Raw genomic sequence first — 20044 nt, forward strand, 5'->3', positions numbered from 1 at the left:
TCCAGGATTGGCTGTTGCCAACCATATTAACCTTGGCCTCTTCCCAATAGGGTCAAAGATAAATGTTACAGTATCTCCTTTCAGTTTAAGAGCAGACCTTTTTCCTGGAGGGGTAGAGAAGGATGGGTGGGGGGGTGGGCGCAGTTAAGTTAAATGGAAATTCAGTTCAGCTACTGCAACAACTTCAGTTTTAACCAATGCCGGAAATCAGTCAAGTTTTTCCACCGTTGTCAGCAGTTTCTGATTTTGATCTTGATTTGTAAAATCCTGAAATAAACAGCCCAGTTTTTCGGAGCTTGAAGTTGTCAGATAGTTATGAAAAAACCCAGATGATTATTCATGCTGATTTGTCGCTGATCTGACCAAATAACTGACTGCTCACACAACAATCTGTAACTTTAGCTTCACTTAGGGTGACTTGAAAAACACTTCATTACGTCAGGTTGCTTCACAGCGCTATTTTATCAAGCAACCACAGAAATAGCTTCATGTCTTACCGGAGACACCCACATCCTGAAAATGATTTTTTAAAAAACACCCTAGACCAGTACTTGCTGAAGTTTAGAAGAATGAGCAGGATCTCATTTAAACCTATCGAATATTGAAAGGCCTAGATAGAGTGGATGTGGGGAGGATGTTTCCTATAGTCTAGGACCAGACGTCATAGTACCAGAAAAGGGGGATGTCCCTTTAGAACAGAGGTGAAGAGAAATTTCTTTAGCTAGATGGTGGGTGAATTGTGGAATTATGGAGACCAGGTCATTTGGTATATCTAAAGAAGAGATTGGTAGATTTTTGATTTGTAAGTGTATCAGAGATTACAGAAAGAAGGCAGGAAAATGGGGTTGAGAGGAATAATAATTCAGCCGTGATGGAATGGTGGAGCAAGCTCAGTAGGCTGAATGGCCTAATTTTGCACCTATGTCTAATAGTCTTATGGAATGATAGCCAGATGTCTCGAGTAATGTTGCTGCTATCAACCAGTAAGCAAACTAAACTTCATAGTGGATATCTCCATTTCCTGTATCATTTCTTTCTGTTCTACTTTCCAACATGGCATAATGTTTTCAGCTTATTTCCTTTTTACTGACTTCTTTATAAGATGTTGGTGCTCTTAATCCTCCCTTTCAATTTTAAAGAACTATCATCCAATGCATCTTTAAAATATAAAAGCACCAGAGACAGCAGAATCTGCTGGCATATAGGAACAGAGTAAATATGAGTAACTGTGTCATATTTTGACACTGTTTCATTGACGTGCAGAAATTGATCAAAATGCAATTGATTTATAACATGGCCTTAGCAGCAGCTTGCTTGGGATAAAAGTAAAGTTTGCATGCATTTAACTTTAGGGTTCAGTGTTTTGATGATGTGCTACTGCTAATCTGGATTGAATTACTAGCCCATGTTCAATTTCCAATTTTATTTTTGTAGGGTTGAACCTGACGAACCCAGTCAGAAGGAGAAGTTAGTGATTTCTGAGGATTGTGAGCTGATCACAATTGTTGCAGTCATCCCTGGACGTCTAGAGATCACCACACAGCATATTTATTTCTATGATGGCAGCTCAGAGAAAGAAGAGACAGAAGAGGGTGAGAGTCCTGAAACTGTTCTGCAGCTGGGTTGATGTTTCAATAGTAACTAATTGTTCCAATTGTCATTCCCATTCCAGTGATTTGGATTTGATTGCATTCTCCAGGCTAGCATTTCAAAGCCGTGCTTCACCTGAATCAAGATTCAGTAAGGGTGATGTAGGAATTTGGACTCCGCTTTTACTACTATTCATCAAGATTGTAGCTGATCTATACTGAAACTCTATTGATCTCTATTTGTCAACAAAAAACAATTTTGATTGATCAGCCTTCTGAAGAAGAATTTTTATTGACTTTTCTAGTTTTTTTGTAGGAAAATGCTTCTTGTTTACACTTCAGGGTACTTGATTTCTATTTTAAGATTTGTGATTTCCTGCTCTGGTTTTCCCCAACAGAGGAAATATTTTCTCCATATCATTTTAACTACTTCTGCTTCAGATAATAAGCTTGAGGGTATGCAAGCCATATCTACAGATCTGTCTTTGCAATTTATCCATTTAAAATATCTGTGGTGTAGTTTTTCTATGGTTTCTATAGGTCAGTGGGACTAGGCCGAAAATGGTTCGGCACAGCCAGGAAGGGCCAAAAGGCCTTGTTTCTGTGCTGTAGTTTTTCTATGGTTTCTATTATTGTGATGAATCTGCACTGCCAATATATCATCTCTGAGGTGCAGCCTCTAAAACTGATTGCATTTCTCTATACGGAAACCAATCAAAGCTTTGGACACTAAAGCATTACTTCCTTACTTTTGTATTCCAATTCACTTTAAGTAAAGCCCATAACTTGATGACATTTCTGATTATTTATGTTACTAAGGATTTGTGTAAAAGCAAAAACCCCCTCTATAGTTCACAAATAATAAAATGTATTCCAAGTTACTTCTCTTGGACCCAAAGATCTCACATTTTCAAGTTGAACTCTACTTGCTATTATTTTTCCCTTGCACTTGATCTGTTTACGATCTATAAATCCTATTGTCCCCATGCACCTGATGTACTTTGTGGCTTTGACAAAGAAAACCTTTGCAAGTTTTTATATTCTGCATTCTTTATCTGAGTAATTTTGATATTAATGTATTTTGGAGCTACAATGTAGATACATGGGGGCAGTATCCCATCAATCAGAACCTATGTCACAAAGTTAGATTTAATCCCATACAATTTCAATTCTTTAAATAATCTTGAAAATAATTTTATCAGATGCCTTCTGCATGGACCACCAGACACAAGGACAGCTTCTATCCCACTGTTACCATACTCTTGATAACTGACTGATGACTGTTTTATAGTGAAAAGACTACTCTCCCCCTCCCCCTCCCCCTCTCCCCCTCTCCCCCTCTCTCTCTCCCCTCTCCCCCTCTCCCCCTCTCTCTCTCCCCTCTCCCCCTCTCCCCTCTCTCTCTCCCCCTCCCCTACATTATTCTCCCTTTCTCTTTTTCTCAGTCTCCATTTCTCCCTTTGTCTCCCTCTCTTTCTCTCTCACTCCTCAGTCTTCCTTTATTTTGCACTCTTCCTTTCTTGCCCTCCCTTCTTTGTGCTCCTTCTGTCTCCTTTTTGCTCTCCCTCTCTTTCCTTAAATAATATCCAGTGTGATAATTCCTGAATCCAGTTTCAGAAATCACGGACTTCTTCACAAGCCAGGCCAGTGTTCCTGAATCACAACACATTCTTCGGGAAAATTAATCATTGCTGGAGTGGTGATAATCCTGAAAAAACAGTGGAATTGTGGAGTATTGGGATCTCAGAAAGCAACGTGGTTAGCACCTGACAGTGGATCTTTTGGATGAATTTAAGATTAGAGAGGATGGTTGATGGATGAATACCAAATGGAAGCACCCTGTTACTCTTCAAAGTGGTACTTTTGAAACTTTTATATCTCCTGAGAGAGAATTCAGTCTTAGTTAATTGATCATTACCAACATCAGGATAAAAATTTGTGCAGTCACGCAGGCTAAATGCAAAAAGAAGCAAAGATTGCACCCTGCGTTCTTTCCAGAAAATCTGTTTTGTTGACATCAATGAACTACGCTCAATTTTTATAAAGAATTAGTGCATAGCTGCCTAGGCCAGGATTCAATGCCCATACCTAATTGCCCTTGAAAAGGTGACGATACATTCTGAAGTGCTGAGGTACAATTAATGAACATATTCCCAGTGTTCTTCAGGAACGAGTGTTGATGAAGGATTGGATTGGCAATCTGTTTCCAAATCAGGATATCGTACAAGTTGAAGGAGAACCTGGAGGTGGTGGTGCTCCATGCACTTGCTGCCATTGTCCTTCATGGCTGCAGATTTATGGGTTTTGGGAGTGAATCATGGCCATCGAGAGAGGAAGGAACAAGGTACACTGAATTGTTGTGTTTCACTTTCAGGTATTGGGTATGATTTCAAACGTCCTCTCTCCCAACTCCGGGAAGTACATCTGAGGCGCTATAACTTAAGGAGATCTGCTCTGGAGTTCTTCTTCATTGATCAATCAAACTACTTTGTCAATTTCAAGAAAAAGGTATCTTTTTTTAAAGCAATGTCTTTCCTATAATTAATTGGGATGTGGTTTGGGTTTTTTTAGGTTTCAGTTTTTGAAATGTGACTTATTTCTGGTAAAGCTGAAGGTTACTGTCAACCTCTAATTGCCATGAGGACATAGTACCAGGTCATCTTCAAGCCATTGTAGGAAGTGGTTTAATACATTGCTGAGGATATTAACCATTCTGGTGTGGAACTGCAATAAAGGTATGGGCTCGGGCCCGAGAGCCTATCAAAGTGGCAGGGCTCTGGTCTGAGAGCATGGAAGAACCTGGGATTTGGCCAATTTGAGTGCCGGGCCAACTTGAAAAGGTCAAGATGTAGAGGCCGGAGGGGAAGGATGGGTCAGTTCAGCTTGCTGCCCTGCAAGGTTTACTCTTCTCTGTGCTGAACTGATGCTGTGAGCTAATAGGCTCCTGAATTGACTGCACTGATGACTGGCTTCATGACTGTGACTCACCTTTGTGAACTTCAGTTCTGAATGCTATTTGCTTACTTTTATTGTTGGCACAATTTGTTTTTTGTTCTGCACATTGGGTGTTTGATGGTCTTCTCTTTTTCTATCGGGTTCTATCGGATTTCTTTGTTTTGTGGCTGCCTGTAAGGAGACAAAACTCAAGGTTGTATGTAGTATACAAAAGATAGCTTGTCAATTCTCACACGAAGCACCAACTCTGTTTCTCTTTCCACGGACGCTGCCCAACCTGCTCAGTGTTTCCAGCATATTTGTTCTTATTTTTGAATCAGAAACATCTGTTTCTACGACATCTATCATGAGGTATATATTGGGTAGTACAAATGAGAGAGAGCTCCCCTATGCTATGTCCAAAAAATGCAGATCCTTTTACATCTAAGTACAGTGAAGAGAGGAGTTTAATGTGTTCATTGTCCTTTAGTTGTTTTATAAATATTATTCCCCTATTAATGACTTTCAGACCCTTCTCGGCCTGAAACGTCGACTGTACCTCTTCCTAGAGCTGCTGCCTGGCCTGCTGCGTTCACCAGCAACTTTGATGTGTGTTGCTTGAATTTCCAGCATCTGCAGAATTCCTGTTGTTTTTGTCTGGGAGTCTTGGTTTTGAACTATGAACCCCCAATCTCCTATTTCAATGAGAATATTATCACAGTTGAACAAAACAATGGATGTTGAGTCTTCCTGCCTCAAAACTGCCTCTCTTCCTTTTATTCAGTAGTGTTCTCTTCAGTTTGAATAATGAACGTCAGCAGAGTGATGTCAAAATTTGTCCATATATCACAGCCTATTTCCCACAGTAGCTGTGATTCTAAGGACAAGCAATGGCTTGCATGATATGTCGCAGGTATATTGTGTATGAGTGTGAATGTACCTTTAAGAGCTGATTGAAGTAAGATATGATCTTGATACATTGTGGTATGACCTTAATACATTGAACTTGTTTTTTTCTTAACTTGAAAATGGCTGTCTACCATAAAGAATATTCCGCTGTTAGCACTGTCTGGCCTAGGTGATGGCATCTGCAGCAATACTAAAGAAAACCTACTGACAATGTGGAAAATAAGAAGGAGAGGTGGTACTGTATGTGTGAACACTGGGATATGAATATCACTGCAAAAATCTGACAAGACTGCACCCATGTCACTTGTGTGAACATATTGAGCAAGATAATTCCTGTTTAGATCTGAAGTAAAGCAAACCTTTTTATTCTTGTAGCATCTTTCAAGACCTTAAGGTGTGCAAAAGCAAACATGTAGTGCTTGATATAGCATTTATGGCAGAGAAAAACTGTTCCAGCAACCCTTACTAGTTTCAGTGGTAAATGTGCCTTGTGTAAATAAGCAAGGAAATAAAATACCCACTCTACCGTATCCATTCATGCTCTCCTTTTCACCGGACCAATTAATGCATAAAGAAAGTTCACGTAATAATGTTGTGCAAGTAAAATTACCGAGATCACCTACCTTACTCTCTTGTTTTTATACAGGTCCGAAACAAAGTGTACTCGCGCATGCTGGCAGCACGACCCCCCAACCTCTTCTACTTCGATAGCCGCTCTCCGCAGGAACTGCTAAAAGCATCTGGATTAACTCAGGTAAGGTGCTGTGCCTCTGTGTGAATTGGGATGTCAATAACTGTCACATTTTGCCCATTGAGCCAATACAGGCTCTTTGGGGAAAAAACTGCCAAATGAACCTCACTGCTGTGTCCTTTCTCCAAAGCCCTGAAAATCTTTCCTTTGAAGTACAGTATTTATCCACTTTAAAGTTTATAGTTGATTTCTGAATGGACAATGAACCCATGAACACTTACACCGTATTTTCTCCTGCCTTTTTGCACTAATTTTATTTATTTATATACACTTACTGTAATTTATGGTTTTACTACAATGTATTGCAATTCACTGCTGCCTCAAAACAACACATTTCATGGCATACCAGTAATATTAGGGCTGATTCTGATTCTGATTCATCATACTGAAATATCCTTAGAGATGTGTAAAGCAGAAATTTGTTCTGGCTTTCTAGCTCCAAACAAGCAACTGAGTTTCAGTTCCATGCTTGTACTCTGATTTCAAAATTTGGTAAAGAAAATTTTAAAAAATAATTTCAGAAATAGTGCATGACATAGGCCAGTGGTGTGCTGCACACTTAGACCATGTAACTGTTATTCTGTTTGTACTCCTTAACCAGGAAATGCAATTTCATAAGAGTAATACTGCATTTTTCAACCCAACTGATCCACGCCACCCACAGCATTCTCCCTGCCAGTTGCCTGCACTTGGCTCCTAACCTTACAAGCCTCATCTCTCCTATACCTTTCCAAATGCTTCTTAAATGTTGCAATCTTGTACTCACTCTCAGGTGAGTTTTTTAAAATCTCTCAAATTACAGCTGTGGTTTGCCATTGCCTTCTGCCGGGTGAGATTCCAAAGAGATCACCAGCTCGTAACCCAGCACGAATGGAAAGCGTGCAGGGGAGCTGGCTGGATTCGAACTCGGGACCTTTCGTCCTGAAGTCCGGCACTGATGCCACTACACCACCAGCCGGGTCAATATTGGTTTAAAAACCTGGACTATTCCTAAGTAGGCCTTGACTATTAAAGTGATGGTAGATCTTGTCCCTCAGAATTCCCTCCAGTACCTTCCCTACAACTGAAGTCAGGCTCACTGCCCTGTAGTTCCCTGGCCTGTCCTTTGTACTCATGTTGAGTATACATCCCAATTTTATATAATTGCATGTTTGTTGAGCTCCATGGCAGGCTGTTGGTTTATTGGAGTCTTACAAAGTGAAGAGCAGCTCCAAAAGTAATTGATTTATTTCTGTCCTTAATTATTAATGTGCTGGTATTGGAAGTTAAACCTTAACTCTCTGTTTAATAATGGAAAGGTTTCCAGTATTTATTATGATTCTTGTCTCAGAAATTAAGTTGATACTTCAAGTGATATTTCATCAGTCACTTACAAAGATGTAATAAAACTTTCTAATTGTTGTGCGGTACACCACCGTTCCAAAAAGGAGGGTGGTCTTGTGACTTTGCGGGCTGTGTAGTAAATTTCACTATTCTCTTTCAGAAATGGGTTCAGAGAAAGATATCCAACTTTGAGTATTTAATGCAACTTAACACCATTGCAGGAAGAACCTATAATGATCTATCCCAATATCCAGTGGTAAGTTTGCTCCTAAAGGAGTGATGAGTTCTGACCCTTCCACTTCAGCCCCCTGTCAAATCAAGGAAGTTCAAATCTTCCTGAGCTCGCAAAACAGTTGAAAATGTACACATATCAGTAACAAACTTACAAAGCATGGATACAACATAGTTACTGTATAGTAAATCTCCTCCTACATTTCCCCAAAGTAGACTTAATATAGTAGGGGTACTTGAGTCAAGTTTTCTCAATTTGTGTTCCTAAGTGATACCAATATTTCATATTAATTTCTGCAGAGTTTACAGGTTAGAATTCTGACTATTAAAATGTAGGCACAAGACTGCATAAAATTCATTTCACATAATGACTGGAAGCAATCAACAAAATTGTTTTTTTTTATATTGATTCATTTGACTATGATTTTATGTTTAAAAAACACCAAGTATCTAGAAGAAAGAATATTTTGTTTTTATCACTGAACTTTATTCTATTTAACTCAGTTTCCATGGATCATCTGTGACTACACATCTGAGGAGTTGGATTTGAACAATCCAAGTGTCTTCCGAGATCTCTCTCGCCCAATTGGTGTGGTGAATGATAAACATGCAAAGGACGTAAAGGAGAAGTGAGTTGAGTTGTATTTGACTTTGTATTTGTTTGGATGGTGATATTTTCTGTCTGATAAAGAATGGTTCATGTCTCCAGCCATTTTGTCACCATCATAAGATGAGGAAAATCCAGAGTGCTAAATGATGATTACTACCAAATGGCCTTATTAAAAAGGGATTGTCCACAGACAACAAATGATGACAAAAACCATCTTGAAGTGACCAGTTAAAAAGCCTGTTCCTTTTAGCCACGTGGATGTACTGTAGGCTGATCAAACTGCTGAGTGTCATAAAGCCTTGAGTGTATCCTTGAATTCTTTCCTGTGTCCTCAAGTAATTTCCTGCCATGGCAGAACAAGGAGGAGAGTATCTGTGTTGGGAGCCTGGTATCACACATACAAATGAGGTAGCCTGCTCATTGGAGCTGGATAAATGTAACTACAGTGTCTTCTGGGGATCTGGGTTCAGGTGAAGATAACAATGTTGGTTTTGGTACCTTGCCAGGAGATTTATGAACGTTGTATCATCAATACCTCCTTTGAGCCTTGGGGTCCCTGCTGTAGCAAATCCATGCCTCTGTAATGTACAGCAGCAGTGAGCTGAAGGTGTTGAACAGCAGAACTTATTCCTTCAGTAAAAGGAAAGGAACGTGCTCTGTGATAGTTCAAGAAAGTGGTAAAAAATCAATTCTTGGAAACTGAGGTAAGCGATATGCGAGAATGGTCGGTGATCTAACTCTTCCTAATTCAACATTCAGGTATGAAAGCTTTGAAGATCCTACAGGAAACATTGACAAATTCCACTACGGTACACACTATTCCAATGCAGCTGGAGTCATGCACTACATGATCCGGATCGAACCTTTCACTACTTTGCACATCCAGCTACAAAGCGGCAGGTCAGCATTTTTTCATTGAGTTGGAGGATCAGACTGGCACCAAGTGAACAGCATTGCAAGAATATGCATTGTAGCAGTCTGAGAGATCTCTGTTCCAATTTAATCTATCCAAGAGGTTAAGATTTTTTGCATGTTATGTCTGTTGGAAAGAGGATGAGGAAAAGGTTCACTTTTTACTTTGATAAACAATGGAACTGAAGTGAAGGGCCACATCATCTACTGATGGTGCTGCTTGATATGTTCTTATATTCTTAATCCAACAGAAAAGGCAGAATCTAAAATTAAAACCAAGCTCTTTGGGGGTAAAATCTGGAAATTTTTTTCCACACAAAAGGTAATGGAAGGTTACAAATGCTTGGTCATTGGAGCTTGCATGAAGAGGTATGCTGCCAACGTGTCAGAGTGCTGAAGGGTGTTAAAAGACATTGACCAAAAGAGGAAAACTGGAATTGTGATATGGAATAGACACAATAAAGTCCAAGCTGCTGCGGTGAACTTGAACAACAACTTAGTGTGGCGGTTCACAAGAGCAAGGTTGTTTTCAAATTAGCTTCAAATTGATATCTAGACTTGAATTATACCAGATACCTAGAATAGAATTGTACCTGTGGGTGTTTAATGGGACAGAAGAAGTGAGTTCTGTTTTGAATTGAACTTGTCCCAGGTACTTAATTACAATTTAGAGCTCTGTTTTATATATACATATTGTGCTCTACTTCCTCTGAGTTTAGTTATTGGAACAGTGTAGTGGTTGGTTAAATCTATATTTAATCAAGGTAAGTAGCCTAAAATGGAATGCATTCAATTCAGATAGTAAGAGTTTATTTTGATGAACATGAATTCTGAATAAAAAATAACATCTATGTATCATCATTTAAACTACTGTTGACAGAATTATTTTGAAGATTACATCTAACAATAAAGACAGATGCTTCTGTGTTGAGATTATTGGGCCCCAATGATCCCAGCTTTCTGTTCATTAGACAATGCAGCTGCCATGTTTTTGACACAGTACTACAATGATCAGAAACCATACAATAAGAGAAACATCCCTGGAGCACTTAAAATCCTTCACGATACAAAGGGAAATATTTAATCAATGAATGGTTGTGCCTTCTGAAGATGTGATGAGTGAACTGCAGCATGGCTACTCACTAACACAATGTCACATTCCATAATTGCTAAATATTTGTGATCCACAGGTTTGATTGTGCAGACCGCCAGTTCCACTCAATTCCTGCAGCCTGGCAGGTTCGGATAGACAACCCTGTCGACGTGAAAGAGCTAACTCCAGAATTCTTTTACTTCCCAGAATTTCTGGAGAACCAGAATGGTAGGCAGACCTCTGGCTTCTTTCCTTAAAATCAAGGAGGTTCTCATTTTTAATGTTGGCATGGTTTTACTGTTAAATGCAATAAAACCATGAAACATTTTTTAAGAAATGCATTAGGACACACATTTTATAAAATACTTTTCATGGCTTTATGGAATAGCGAAGTGCCTTAAACTGTTTAAATATTGTTATGTGTAGGTGCTGATATAATGAGGGTAGAATTATTCACCCAAGTCACAATATCCAAAAAGACCAAGGTCAATGAGTAATAGATTAATTTGACAATAGTTCTGAGATAAATAATAGTCAGGATGCTGATAGAACTTCCAGAGTGGCTTGAGCTGTTTAAAATCCATCTGAAAGTACAGGCAAAGCCTAATTTTAACATCTTGTCTAACTGAGACTACAATTAATATTATTGGATTCTCTTAGTACTGTATTGAACTGTTGTCTGAAGTTGCATCCCAGTATTCAGACCTGAGGCCAAAGCACTACCACTGATCCGCAGCTGTCATCACTTGAAATGGGCAAACAGATTATTGGCTGTAGTAACACCAGGAAGAATTAAAATTAAAGCTACAAGTGTACCTCAGCACTACAACTGGCCTTCTGCAACTCTTTGCACAAGCAAACAGAAAGTCAACCATAATTCCTCTCCCTAATTGTTATATTACTAACCCTGTTGAGAAGTGTGCCTGGGTACATATCACCTAGAATTAAAATTGGCTGTAATAGCTTCTATAGTCAAATGGTCTGCATGATCTAAGGAGGTGGTAACATTAGCTATTTTAGAACAGCATTGCACATTTCTGCTAGGTCACTAGTGAGTATGGGGAAGAGGAATGCTCCAACTCCTGCATGTCCTATGACATCATTTAATAGTGGCTTAGTGAGGGGAAGAGAAAAAAAAGGAAGAAATCCTTAATGAAAACTAATTTTCATTTCCTTCTGTGCAGACGGGTTGCTTTCCTGGAAAACAATTGGTGGTGTGATTAATGCAGGGTCACTTGTATATGTTTCTGTTTTCCTTCATCTTTCTCTCTATGTTCACCTTTCTCCGACACTCTCTATCACTTCACTCCTTCCTTTCGCTTATTTTCACATCCCTTTTTCCACCACCCACTTCTTCTGTCTCTTTATGCTTTACTCTCTCAACATCTTTGCCTCTAACATCCTAATTCTGTGTCCCTCCCTTTCCCTAGGGTTTGATCTTGGTTGCCTGCAGATGACCAGTGAAAATGTGGCTGATATCGTCCTGCCCAAGTGGGCAAAATCTCCTGAAGACTTCATTTATAAGCACAGGAAAGCACTGGTAAGAAGAAGAAAAAAAATATTCTTTTTTTTTTGGTCAATTCTTGAGGTTTCCTTTAAGAGCCTTTTCCAAGTTCCCTTGAGAGCAATAAAATGCCATGTTGGCAGATTAAAATTCAGTTGCAATCCTGTGTTATGCCCTCTTTCCCATCCGTCTGAACAGCAAGGTACAACACCAGACTCAATGTGAAATCAGATGAGAGAGGTGTGACATTTATTATGCTTTAATCTCCAGCTGTGTAGAAAACTTGCTTCTTCACAATTCCCATTGATTGCGACTCCACCTGCCTTTATTGTGGTACTGGATTGGGTAAATAGGTGATACAGCAAATCCAATGCAAGAGTATCCCAAACGTGCATCATTTCTTTCTTTTCCCGATATGTTTACTACTTTGAATGTTAGTACTCCACAGATCAATCTCCAATATACACAGATATCAATCGTTCTACTCTTAAAACCCCCAGGATCCTAATTAAACTCTCGTCAATAATGGAGGATGCTTACAACTGAGGAAATTGAAGTACTGTTAATTATTATATATAATGTTCTCTAGGCAAAACTAGCCCATTCAGAACATAAATCTCAATCCATTGTAAAACTATAATGAACTCATGTGGTTTTGGAGACACAAGAAACTACAGATGCTGGCAGCTGGAGCAACACACAAGATGCTGGAGTACCTCAGCAGGTCAGGAAGGATCTATGGAGGGAAATGAACAGCTGACAATTTGGATTGCAATCCATCATATGGAATGCCTGAATTCCCACCGCCTCATTTTCACAATGAACGTCCTGTCCGTGTACCTTTCTGTCCCCCAACTGGAAGGCCGTGGGGGCTCTCTGTTTCTTCCTGGAACATAGAGCTAATCAATCCCCCCTATAAGCACCCTCTTCTGCCTGACAAAACTTGTGCTTATCCTTGCCAACTTCCCTTTTGAAGTTTTCCATTTTCTCTAAATCAGAGGTGTAACCATGGGCTCTCACATGGGCCTCAGCTGTGCCTGCAAATTTTGTTGGTTACATGGAGCGGTCCATGTCAAAATTTACTCTGGCACCATTCCTCAATACTTTCTCTCAGCCTAGATTAAGGGTCTCAATTCAAATCACTTACTCTTCAAAGTTCAAAATAAATATATTATTAAAATATACAAATATATCACAATATACAACCCTGAAATTTATTTTCTTGTGGGCATACTCAATAAATCCAAGAACCATAATAGAATCAATGAAAGATCACACCAACAGAGCGGATAAATCATTGTGAAAAAGGTAACTAACTGTGTAAAAGAAAGAATAATAATAAATAAATGAGCAATAAATATAAAAAACATGAAATGAAGAGTTCTTGAAAGTGAGTTCATAGGTTGTGGGAACAGTTCAGTGATGGGCCAAGTAAATTTGAGTGAAGTTATTCCCACTGGTTCTAGAGTCTGATGGTTGAGGGGTAATAGCTGTTCCTGAACCTGGTGATGTGGGTCTTGAAGCTCCTGTACCTTCTTCCTGATGGCAGCAGAGAGAAGAGAGCATGACCTGGGTGGTGGGGGTCCCTGATGATGGATGCTGCTTTTCTGCGACAATGTTCCATGTAGATGTGCTCAATGGCTTCAAGGGTTTTACCATGATGTACTGGGCCATATCCACTACTCCTTGTAGTACTTGCCATTCAAAGGCATTGGTGTTTCCATACCAGGCTGTGACGCAGCCAGTCAATATACTCTGCTCCACACATCTATAGAAGTTAGTCAAAATTTTGTGAAAACTTTTGTAAAAGTTTAGTCAAATGCTGCCATGCTTTCTTTGTAATTGCATTTACATGCTGGTCCCAGGATGGATCCTCTGAAATGAGAACACCACGGAATTTCAAGTTGCTGACCCTCTCCACCTCTGAGCCGCTGATGGACCTCTGGCTTCCTTCTCCTGAAGTCAACTTTCCATTTCCCTTCACTGATGCTGCCTGGCCCGTTGACTCTCTCCAGCATATTACATGTGAACTCAAGTGCCTATGTCATTAAAATTAGTGGCAAAAATATGTACTATAGTTCACTCATTATTTATTTAACCTGATAGAATTCACTGTTGCAGGTTGGTGTTCACCTGCATTGTTCACAGTACCTTCCCAATACTCCTGGGTATTCCACTTAACCCATTCCTCCTTCCCAGTACTCCTGGGTATTCCACTTAACCCATTCCACTCTGATTCTCTTATCTGCTTTGCGCTTTATTTTTATTGTTTTTCTCAGTTATGTGATTGTGTTTTATTTACTTTGCATGCAGGAGTCAGAGCATGTCTCTGCAAACCTCCATGATTGGATTGACCTGATCTTCGGTTACAAGCAGAGGGGACCTGCAGCTGTTGAAGCACTGAATGTCTTTTATTACTGTACATATGAAGGTATGGCAACTCCACAGGTGACAACCAAGTAGTTTAAATACAAGTTTATAATGTGGAGTTCATCAGATCATGAGAAGTTAATTTGTCTCAAGCTTTTCTATATTCTTGGTTCTGAAGCTGAAAAGTCATCTTCTTCTTCGACCCTTAGCTCCAGTGGAGCATAGGCCATTGATGACTTCCCATCTCAATCGTCTTCTGAAGTCGATGGTATGGCTGGAGTTCATCAATGTTTCTGCAATCCATCACATCCACTGTACAGGGGATTGGCCTATACATCAAGCTTAAAAAATCAATTCACTGTAATTGCTCAGGGTCTTAGGATTGATTTCAATGGCACAAAACTATTGTGCTGTGCCAATTGCTTTTGGGACTGTGTGGTGAAGGGAGCCATTGAAATTAAACTAGAGAAAAAGTGTTTTAACAACAACGAAGGCCTTGCTCTAAATAAGTACTGGAATTCGATTGCAAACAAAGTAAGACAGCATAAACCTGATTGGACGAGGGTTAACCAATCAGAAGGAACAGACGATGGGGATATATATATATATATATATATATATATACACACACACCACCGAGATAGATATGCCTCGGCATCATCCCTGATGAAGATGACAGAACTTGTCATCAAAATGTCGGTTAAAATGGATGCCTATTCCCGGCTGGAATCCCAAGTAGAGGTTTTTGTCATTTACACCAGGAAAGCACGAGATCCTTTTTCTCTCTGGGTTTGTTTTGAAGCTGTCAAATTCTGGGGTTAATTAGAGGAGAGTCAAGGTGCAATAAGTATTTATAGCAATCCCACATCCTGTACAGATAGATGAAACAGTGGCCATGCTTTCTAGATGTGATTACAATTCAAAAGAAATTTTTAAACTGTGAAATCAAATTTGTTAGTTTCAAATTCATTGCATACTAATGTAGCAGTATTTTGACTTGATCTGTTGATATGGGCCATGCAGGTACCATCTCCAATTAAATTCTGAGCCTTGGTGATGGTTTGGAATTGAAGCTGTAAGACTCAACTTTGTCTCCCAGCATTAATTCAATGCTTTCTGCACAGGTGCTGTGGATCTGGATGCAATTGCTGATGAGACAGAAAGGAAGGCTTTAGAAGGGATCATTAGCAACTTTGGACAAACCCCATGCCAACTCCTGAAGGTGAACTTAAATTGGGTTGTTACTTTCTTCTGCAAATAATCATGTTAAAACATTCACTCAATTTAATTGATTTGTCTTTTTAGTTCTATCTTATTTCCTGTTTCATTTTGTACTTTAGTTACAAATTACAAATTAGGAACTCTCCTAATATTGAAATGTTTTGAATATGGTTTTCCCTTGAAATATTTTCCAGTTGAAGTCAGAGAATCCTGAGTAGTTAAGATCAGTATTTTCTGGTCAGTGTGAACAAATGAACTTAATTCCTCAATGTAGCTTGCTGCGGAACAATACATTTAAGAAGAATTACTAATCCAGCAATAACGATATAATAGCAGTGTAACCACTTATCCAGATTTAGATGCCAGCATCTAAATGTGAGAATTTGAATTTAGTATAAATTACAGAAGTTAATGTTGGTATTTGGTCATTAAACTGGTGAATTGTTGTACCTAATCTGGACTGTATCTAACACAAGTCACAAAAAAGCATAATTTATTTAACTGCCCTTTGAATTGCATTCATTCATGAAGACATTTCATAACTGAACTATACTGTACTGTCTGCACATCACAGGCACATTTCACACCGTACTTTTCAGCACTACAACCAATCTTTATTCCTTTCGCAAACTCAGGTAGCCATCTGCCAGTATTTTAGCTCACAATCAATTGTCCAAATGTTTATCGCAGTCTTGAAAGTACCTAACATTATCCACATTTTCCCACAGTAGAGAATTCAAAAATTCTCTGAGTGAAGAAGTTCCTGCTCAGATTAACTTTAAATAGATAACCTCCCATCCCAGGAGGAATAGAATTTAGATGTTGGAAAGAGTAGATAAAACAGAAAAAATTGTCTACAGCAAAGAAATGACAATTCCTGTAATTATTGACTTGATTCATCTTTTCTTCCAGGAGCCACATCCTCCGCGTCTTACTGCAGAGAATGCCGACAGACGATCAGCGCGATTTGACAGCTATACACCAAATGTCTTTGATCAGCTGGGCCAACTTAAGTCATTCTTCATTGAGGTAGGTGGTTCATAATGCTCAGGAGAAGGTACTTATGGATTGAAGAATGCCTTTCCTCCCTATGTAGAGTTGCATGAATTAGAAACTGGCCATTAGATTCAGTTGATTTATGCCATTGTCTGTGTTCCATGGGAAGTTCTTCTCACTAATGTATCATTCACCATAATCTTCATTCACTTGCTCACTATATATTTATTCAGGTTCCCTCTGGGACCTGCCAATAAACGTTTGCTTTGCCAGAGGTATCTTAGTCTGATCAATGAATAAAAATGAGAAACTGCATCAATGGCATTAGCCTTAAATGCTCCATGTAACATTGTATTCCACATTTTAAGCACTCTCTGGGTAAGTAACTTCTATTTTGTTCTACCAGAATTCCCCAAAATGATGTATACGTCTATAATATTCCCCCCCCCCCCCCACCATCTTGTATCAGCAGAACAATATCAGCTTTTCTGCTTTCCCATCTGGCATCATTCCAGTAAGCCTGAACCCTCTCTGGTATCTTTCCATTTGTTCCTTTTTTCAGGTTACCTTCCTCCTTTCTCACCACCATCAGCCCCTGACAAAATAAATATTATTCTACAAAGATGCACAGCTGAGTGAAAGGCCAAACTTAAAGGAATTATAGTTAGGTGCAACCTTTCATCAGCAACTAGGTGGATGGATTAATAGCAAAGAATTTGGAAAGGCTATTATGAAAACATGACTGCAGGGTGACCAAAGCTGGGAACAATCGTCTCAGGATTTAGAACATTTAGGATGCATGGCATAGGGAAAAGGAGATTGGCGGAACTTGTTAATAAAGACTGACATGATTACAACAGATAGAAAGGACCTTGATTTTCGAATGCTTTAACAAAAAAAATCATATTTGTTCATGCATAAGTATGTAATGATGAAGTGGAAGGTCATTCAAAATGCTGTGAATCCTGATTAATGAAAACGTTCTACACTGCACCTGTGCATACGTGCACTTGTGCATATGACAGTAAACTCAACTTTGACTTTAACTTTAGGGTAAATGCATCAAGTGATATGGAACAAAGTGGAGACGAGGAAGCAATCAGCCATGATTAATTCAATGGAAGAAGCGGCTTGAAGAACTTTCCTCATAGTGAAATATATTAGAGGCAATTCTTTCACAATTCTAATGGCGGTTATGCATGAGATGAAGGTTTATCACTTGGTTACATTGTGTGTACAGAAGATTTGGAGGTTATTGATGAAAGTGGAGTAGAACTAAGAACAAAAGTATGGGTATGATAGGAAAGTCACAGGATCTTGGCTCAAATGGCCTGGGAGTTTCAAAGGGTGCCCTGCAGTTCACATCTCTCCAAAAACATTATCTATCAATAGTAGAATGTATAACATGACTTATATGACATATCTATTTTCTTCAGGGTATCAGTGATGATATTCCATTGGTACAGGCTGTGGTGCCAAAAAATCAAGCACACACTTTTATCACACAGGGATCTCCAGATGTTCTGGTGAGTAGAAAGTGTTAAGAAAGACCAAAATCATCAGGTTCTTTTTTTGCATTAAAAACGTACTTGAAAATAATGAGGATTTAACCAATGCCCAAATAAGTTTGGTGACCAAGAGTATTTACTTTGAAGAACCAATGCAATGTTCAATCAAAGAAGTGAAGAAAACAATGTGATCCAAACTTTGTCTTGGACATATGTTTGAAACAATCAGTTCAAAAGGACAAAGAAGCAAAATGTCTGGTCTTGAAACTTTGACCTCTCAAGATGATGATGATGATTGATGACGTTTTAAGGCTCCCACTTAAAGCAAGGTTCAATCATATCCCCATCTTTCTTGCAACAATAGTGTAATTCAATTGGGAACTTCCAGATGCACTATCCAACTGGTTGTACCTACCCAACCATTGGAAAAGTTTAACTTAAATTGTCCCCGTCTCGGCTAACAGTAAATGAAATGCAGAGTTCAAGTTGTATGACCTAATGAATGGCACTGTCACTGTTAGTAAAAACTCAATGGATGTTAATCTCCCCAGATCAATCATTTGCAACGGAGTCTAGAAAGTCTGATTTCATGAGTAACTACCTAATGATGGCTGTTGAAAAAAATTAGTTGCTTTTTTTGATTTTGAGGTTGTATGAAAATACGGAATGGACAATCTGCTAGTTGAAGATGTGTCAAAGATGCCTATTCGGTTTTGCCTTGTGTGTTCTACCATGTGAACTTGCTTTACATTTGCTTGTGTGCCATCCAACAGGTTTTGGGTTCGTTTTGATAGATTATTGTTGTTGGATCACTAAATCAGAATAGCGCCTTGCCCTTCACAAGCTGTTGAGTCTGTACTGGTTCTTTGTAGAGTAATCTAGTCAGATCATTCCTCTGGTCCTTCTGTGCAACCCCTTAAGGTATTTCTCTGAAGGTGCATTTTTTTCCGTTTTGAAGGCTCCAATTATCTTTGTTTACATCACATTTAGAGACCAGATCACAGTTATTTAACTAGTAAAATACTTTTCCTCATATTTCCCATGTTTCTTTTGCATATCACTGAAGATCTCTGTGCCTGATTCTTGAACTAATCATTTATCATTGTTTACCATATTAAATCTGTTTTATGTTTATCAAATCTCCACTCAAGTTCATATGTTACAAAATACCCAAGCTTCTACAATCTAGACTTGTTGCTGAAACTTCCTGTTTCCACACCTATTCGGTTAAATTTCTTTAGTACCTTCTCTACGATCTTTGCACCTTTCTTAAAATATGGTGAGCAGAATTGAACACAAATACACTTATGTCCCCGTGTTTTATGAAGGCCCAACATAATCAAGCCTTTATACTCAATACTTCTGTTAATGAAGTACAGGGTCTTTGCAATGTGCCTTGCCACAGTCAAAGATCTTTGTACACTTGGGCAACTCTGTTCTGGTGCACTCTTTACAATTTTGCCACTTGATCAACATTGTCTCTTATTCTTTCCATAAAAATGTAGCACTTCTTATTTTTCTGACATTTTGATGGGCCTGCTCATTTACTTTTTTGTTTCTCTCAGGTAACAGTGAGTATGAATGGTTTGATAGGAACTCACGGCTGGTTGCCTTATGACAAAAATATCTCAAATTACTTCACTTTTACCAAGGACCCGATCATTTCCAGTGTAAAGTAAGTTTACTTGTTTTCTGCAGTTTATAAAACTCCACCATAATTCTGAGTTAAAGTCTTATTCAAGGTTTGCATGGAAGCAATTAAATCACTATCTTCTTTAAAATTCATAGAGTCAGGTAACATTTAAACAGGCCACTTGATCCTACACATCCACATTGACCAGTGGGCACACAACTGTACTAATCTCACCTTCCAGTACTTGGCCTGTAGCCTTTGGCGCCCAGGTGTTTCCTCATCGAGACACATCTTAAAAGCTGCAAAAGACCCTGACTCCACCATTCTCCCAGGCAGTGTATTCCAAGTATTTACCACTCTGTGTGTGAAAAGGTCCCCCACAAATACCTCTAAATCTCATTCCTTATTTGAAATCTATGGGTCCTCTAGTATTATCTACCTCTGATATGGAGAAACATTT

The 20044-nt window shown here is 38.9% G+C and overlaps 1 protein-coding gene across 4 annotated transcripts in view; it reads left to right on the plus strand.

Moving 5' to 3' along the window:
* The window catches only part of nbeal2 (neurobeachin-like 2), a 226019-nt gene that overhangs the window by 187103 nt on the left and 18872 nt on the right, over positions 1 to 20044 (plus strand). For all 4 annotated transcript variants that reach the window (XM_072260272.1, XM_072260291.1, XM_072260281.1 and 1 more), the window contains 13 exons: positions 1435 to 1592; positions 3964 to 4097; positions 6079 to 6186; positions 7667 to 7762; positions 8242 to 8366; positions 9107 to 9247; positions 10450 to 10580; positions 11783 to 11892; positions 14170 to 14287; positions 15351 to 15448; positions 16360 to 16476; positions 17880 to 17969; positions 19517 to 19626. In XM_072260272.1, the coding sequence (XP_072116373.1) occupies positions 1435 to 1592; positions 3964 to 4097; positions 6079 to 6186; positions 7667 to 7762; positions 8242 to 8366; positions 9107 to 9247; positions 10450 to 10580; positions 11783 to 11892; positions 14170 to 14287; positions 15351 to 15448; positions 16360 to 16476; positions 17880 to 17969; positions 19517 to 19626 (1536 nt within the window). The remainder of the gene's footprint in view (positions 1 to 1434; positions 1593 to 3963; positions 4098 to 6078; positions 6187 to 7666; positions 7763 to 8241; positions 8367 to 9106; positions 9248 to 10449; positions 10581 to 11782; positions 11893 to 14169; positions 14288 to 15350; positions 15449 to 16359; positions 16477 to 17879; positions 17970 to 19516; positions 19627 to 20044) is intronic.

Source organism: Mobula birostris, chromosome 1, assembly GCF_030028105.1.
Source record: "Mobula birostris isolate sMobBir1 chromosome 1, sMobBir1.hap1, whole genome shotgun sequence".
NCBI classification, from domain to species: domain Eukaryota; kingdom Metazoa; phylum Chordata; class Chondrichthyes; order Myliobatiformes; family Myliobatidae; genus Mobula; species Mobula birostris.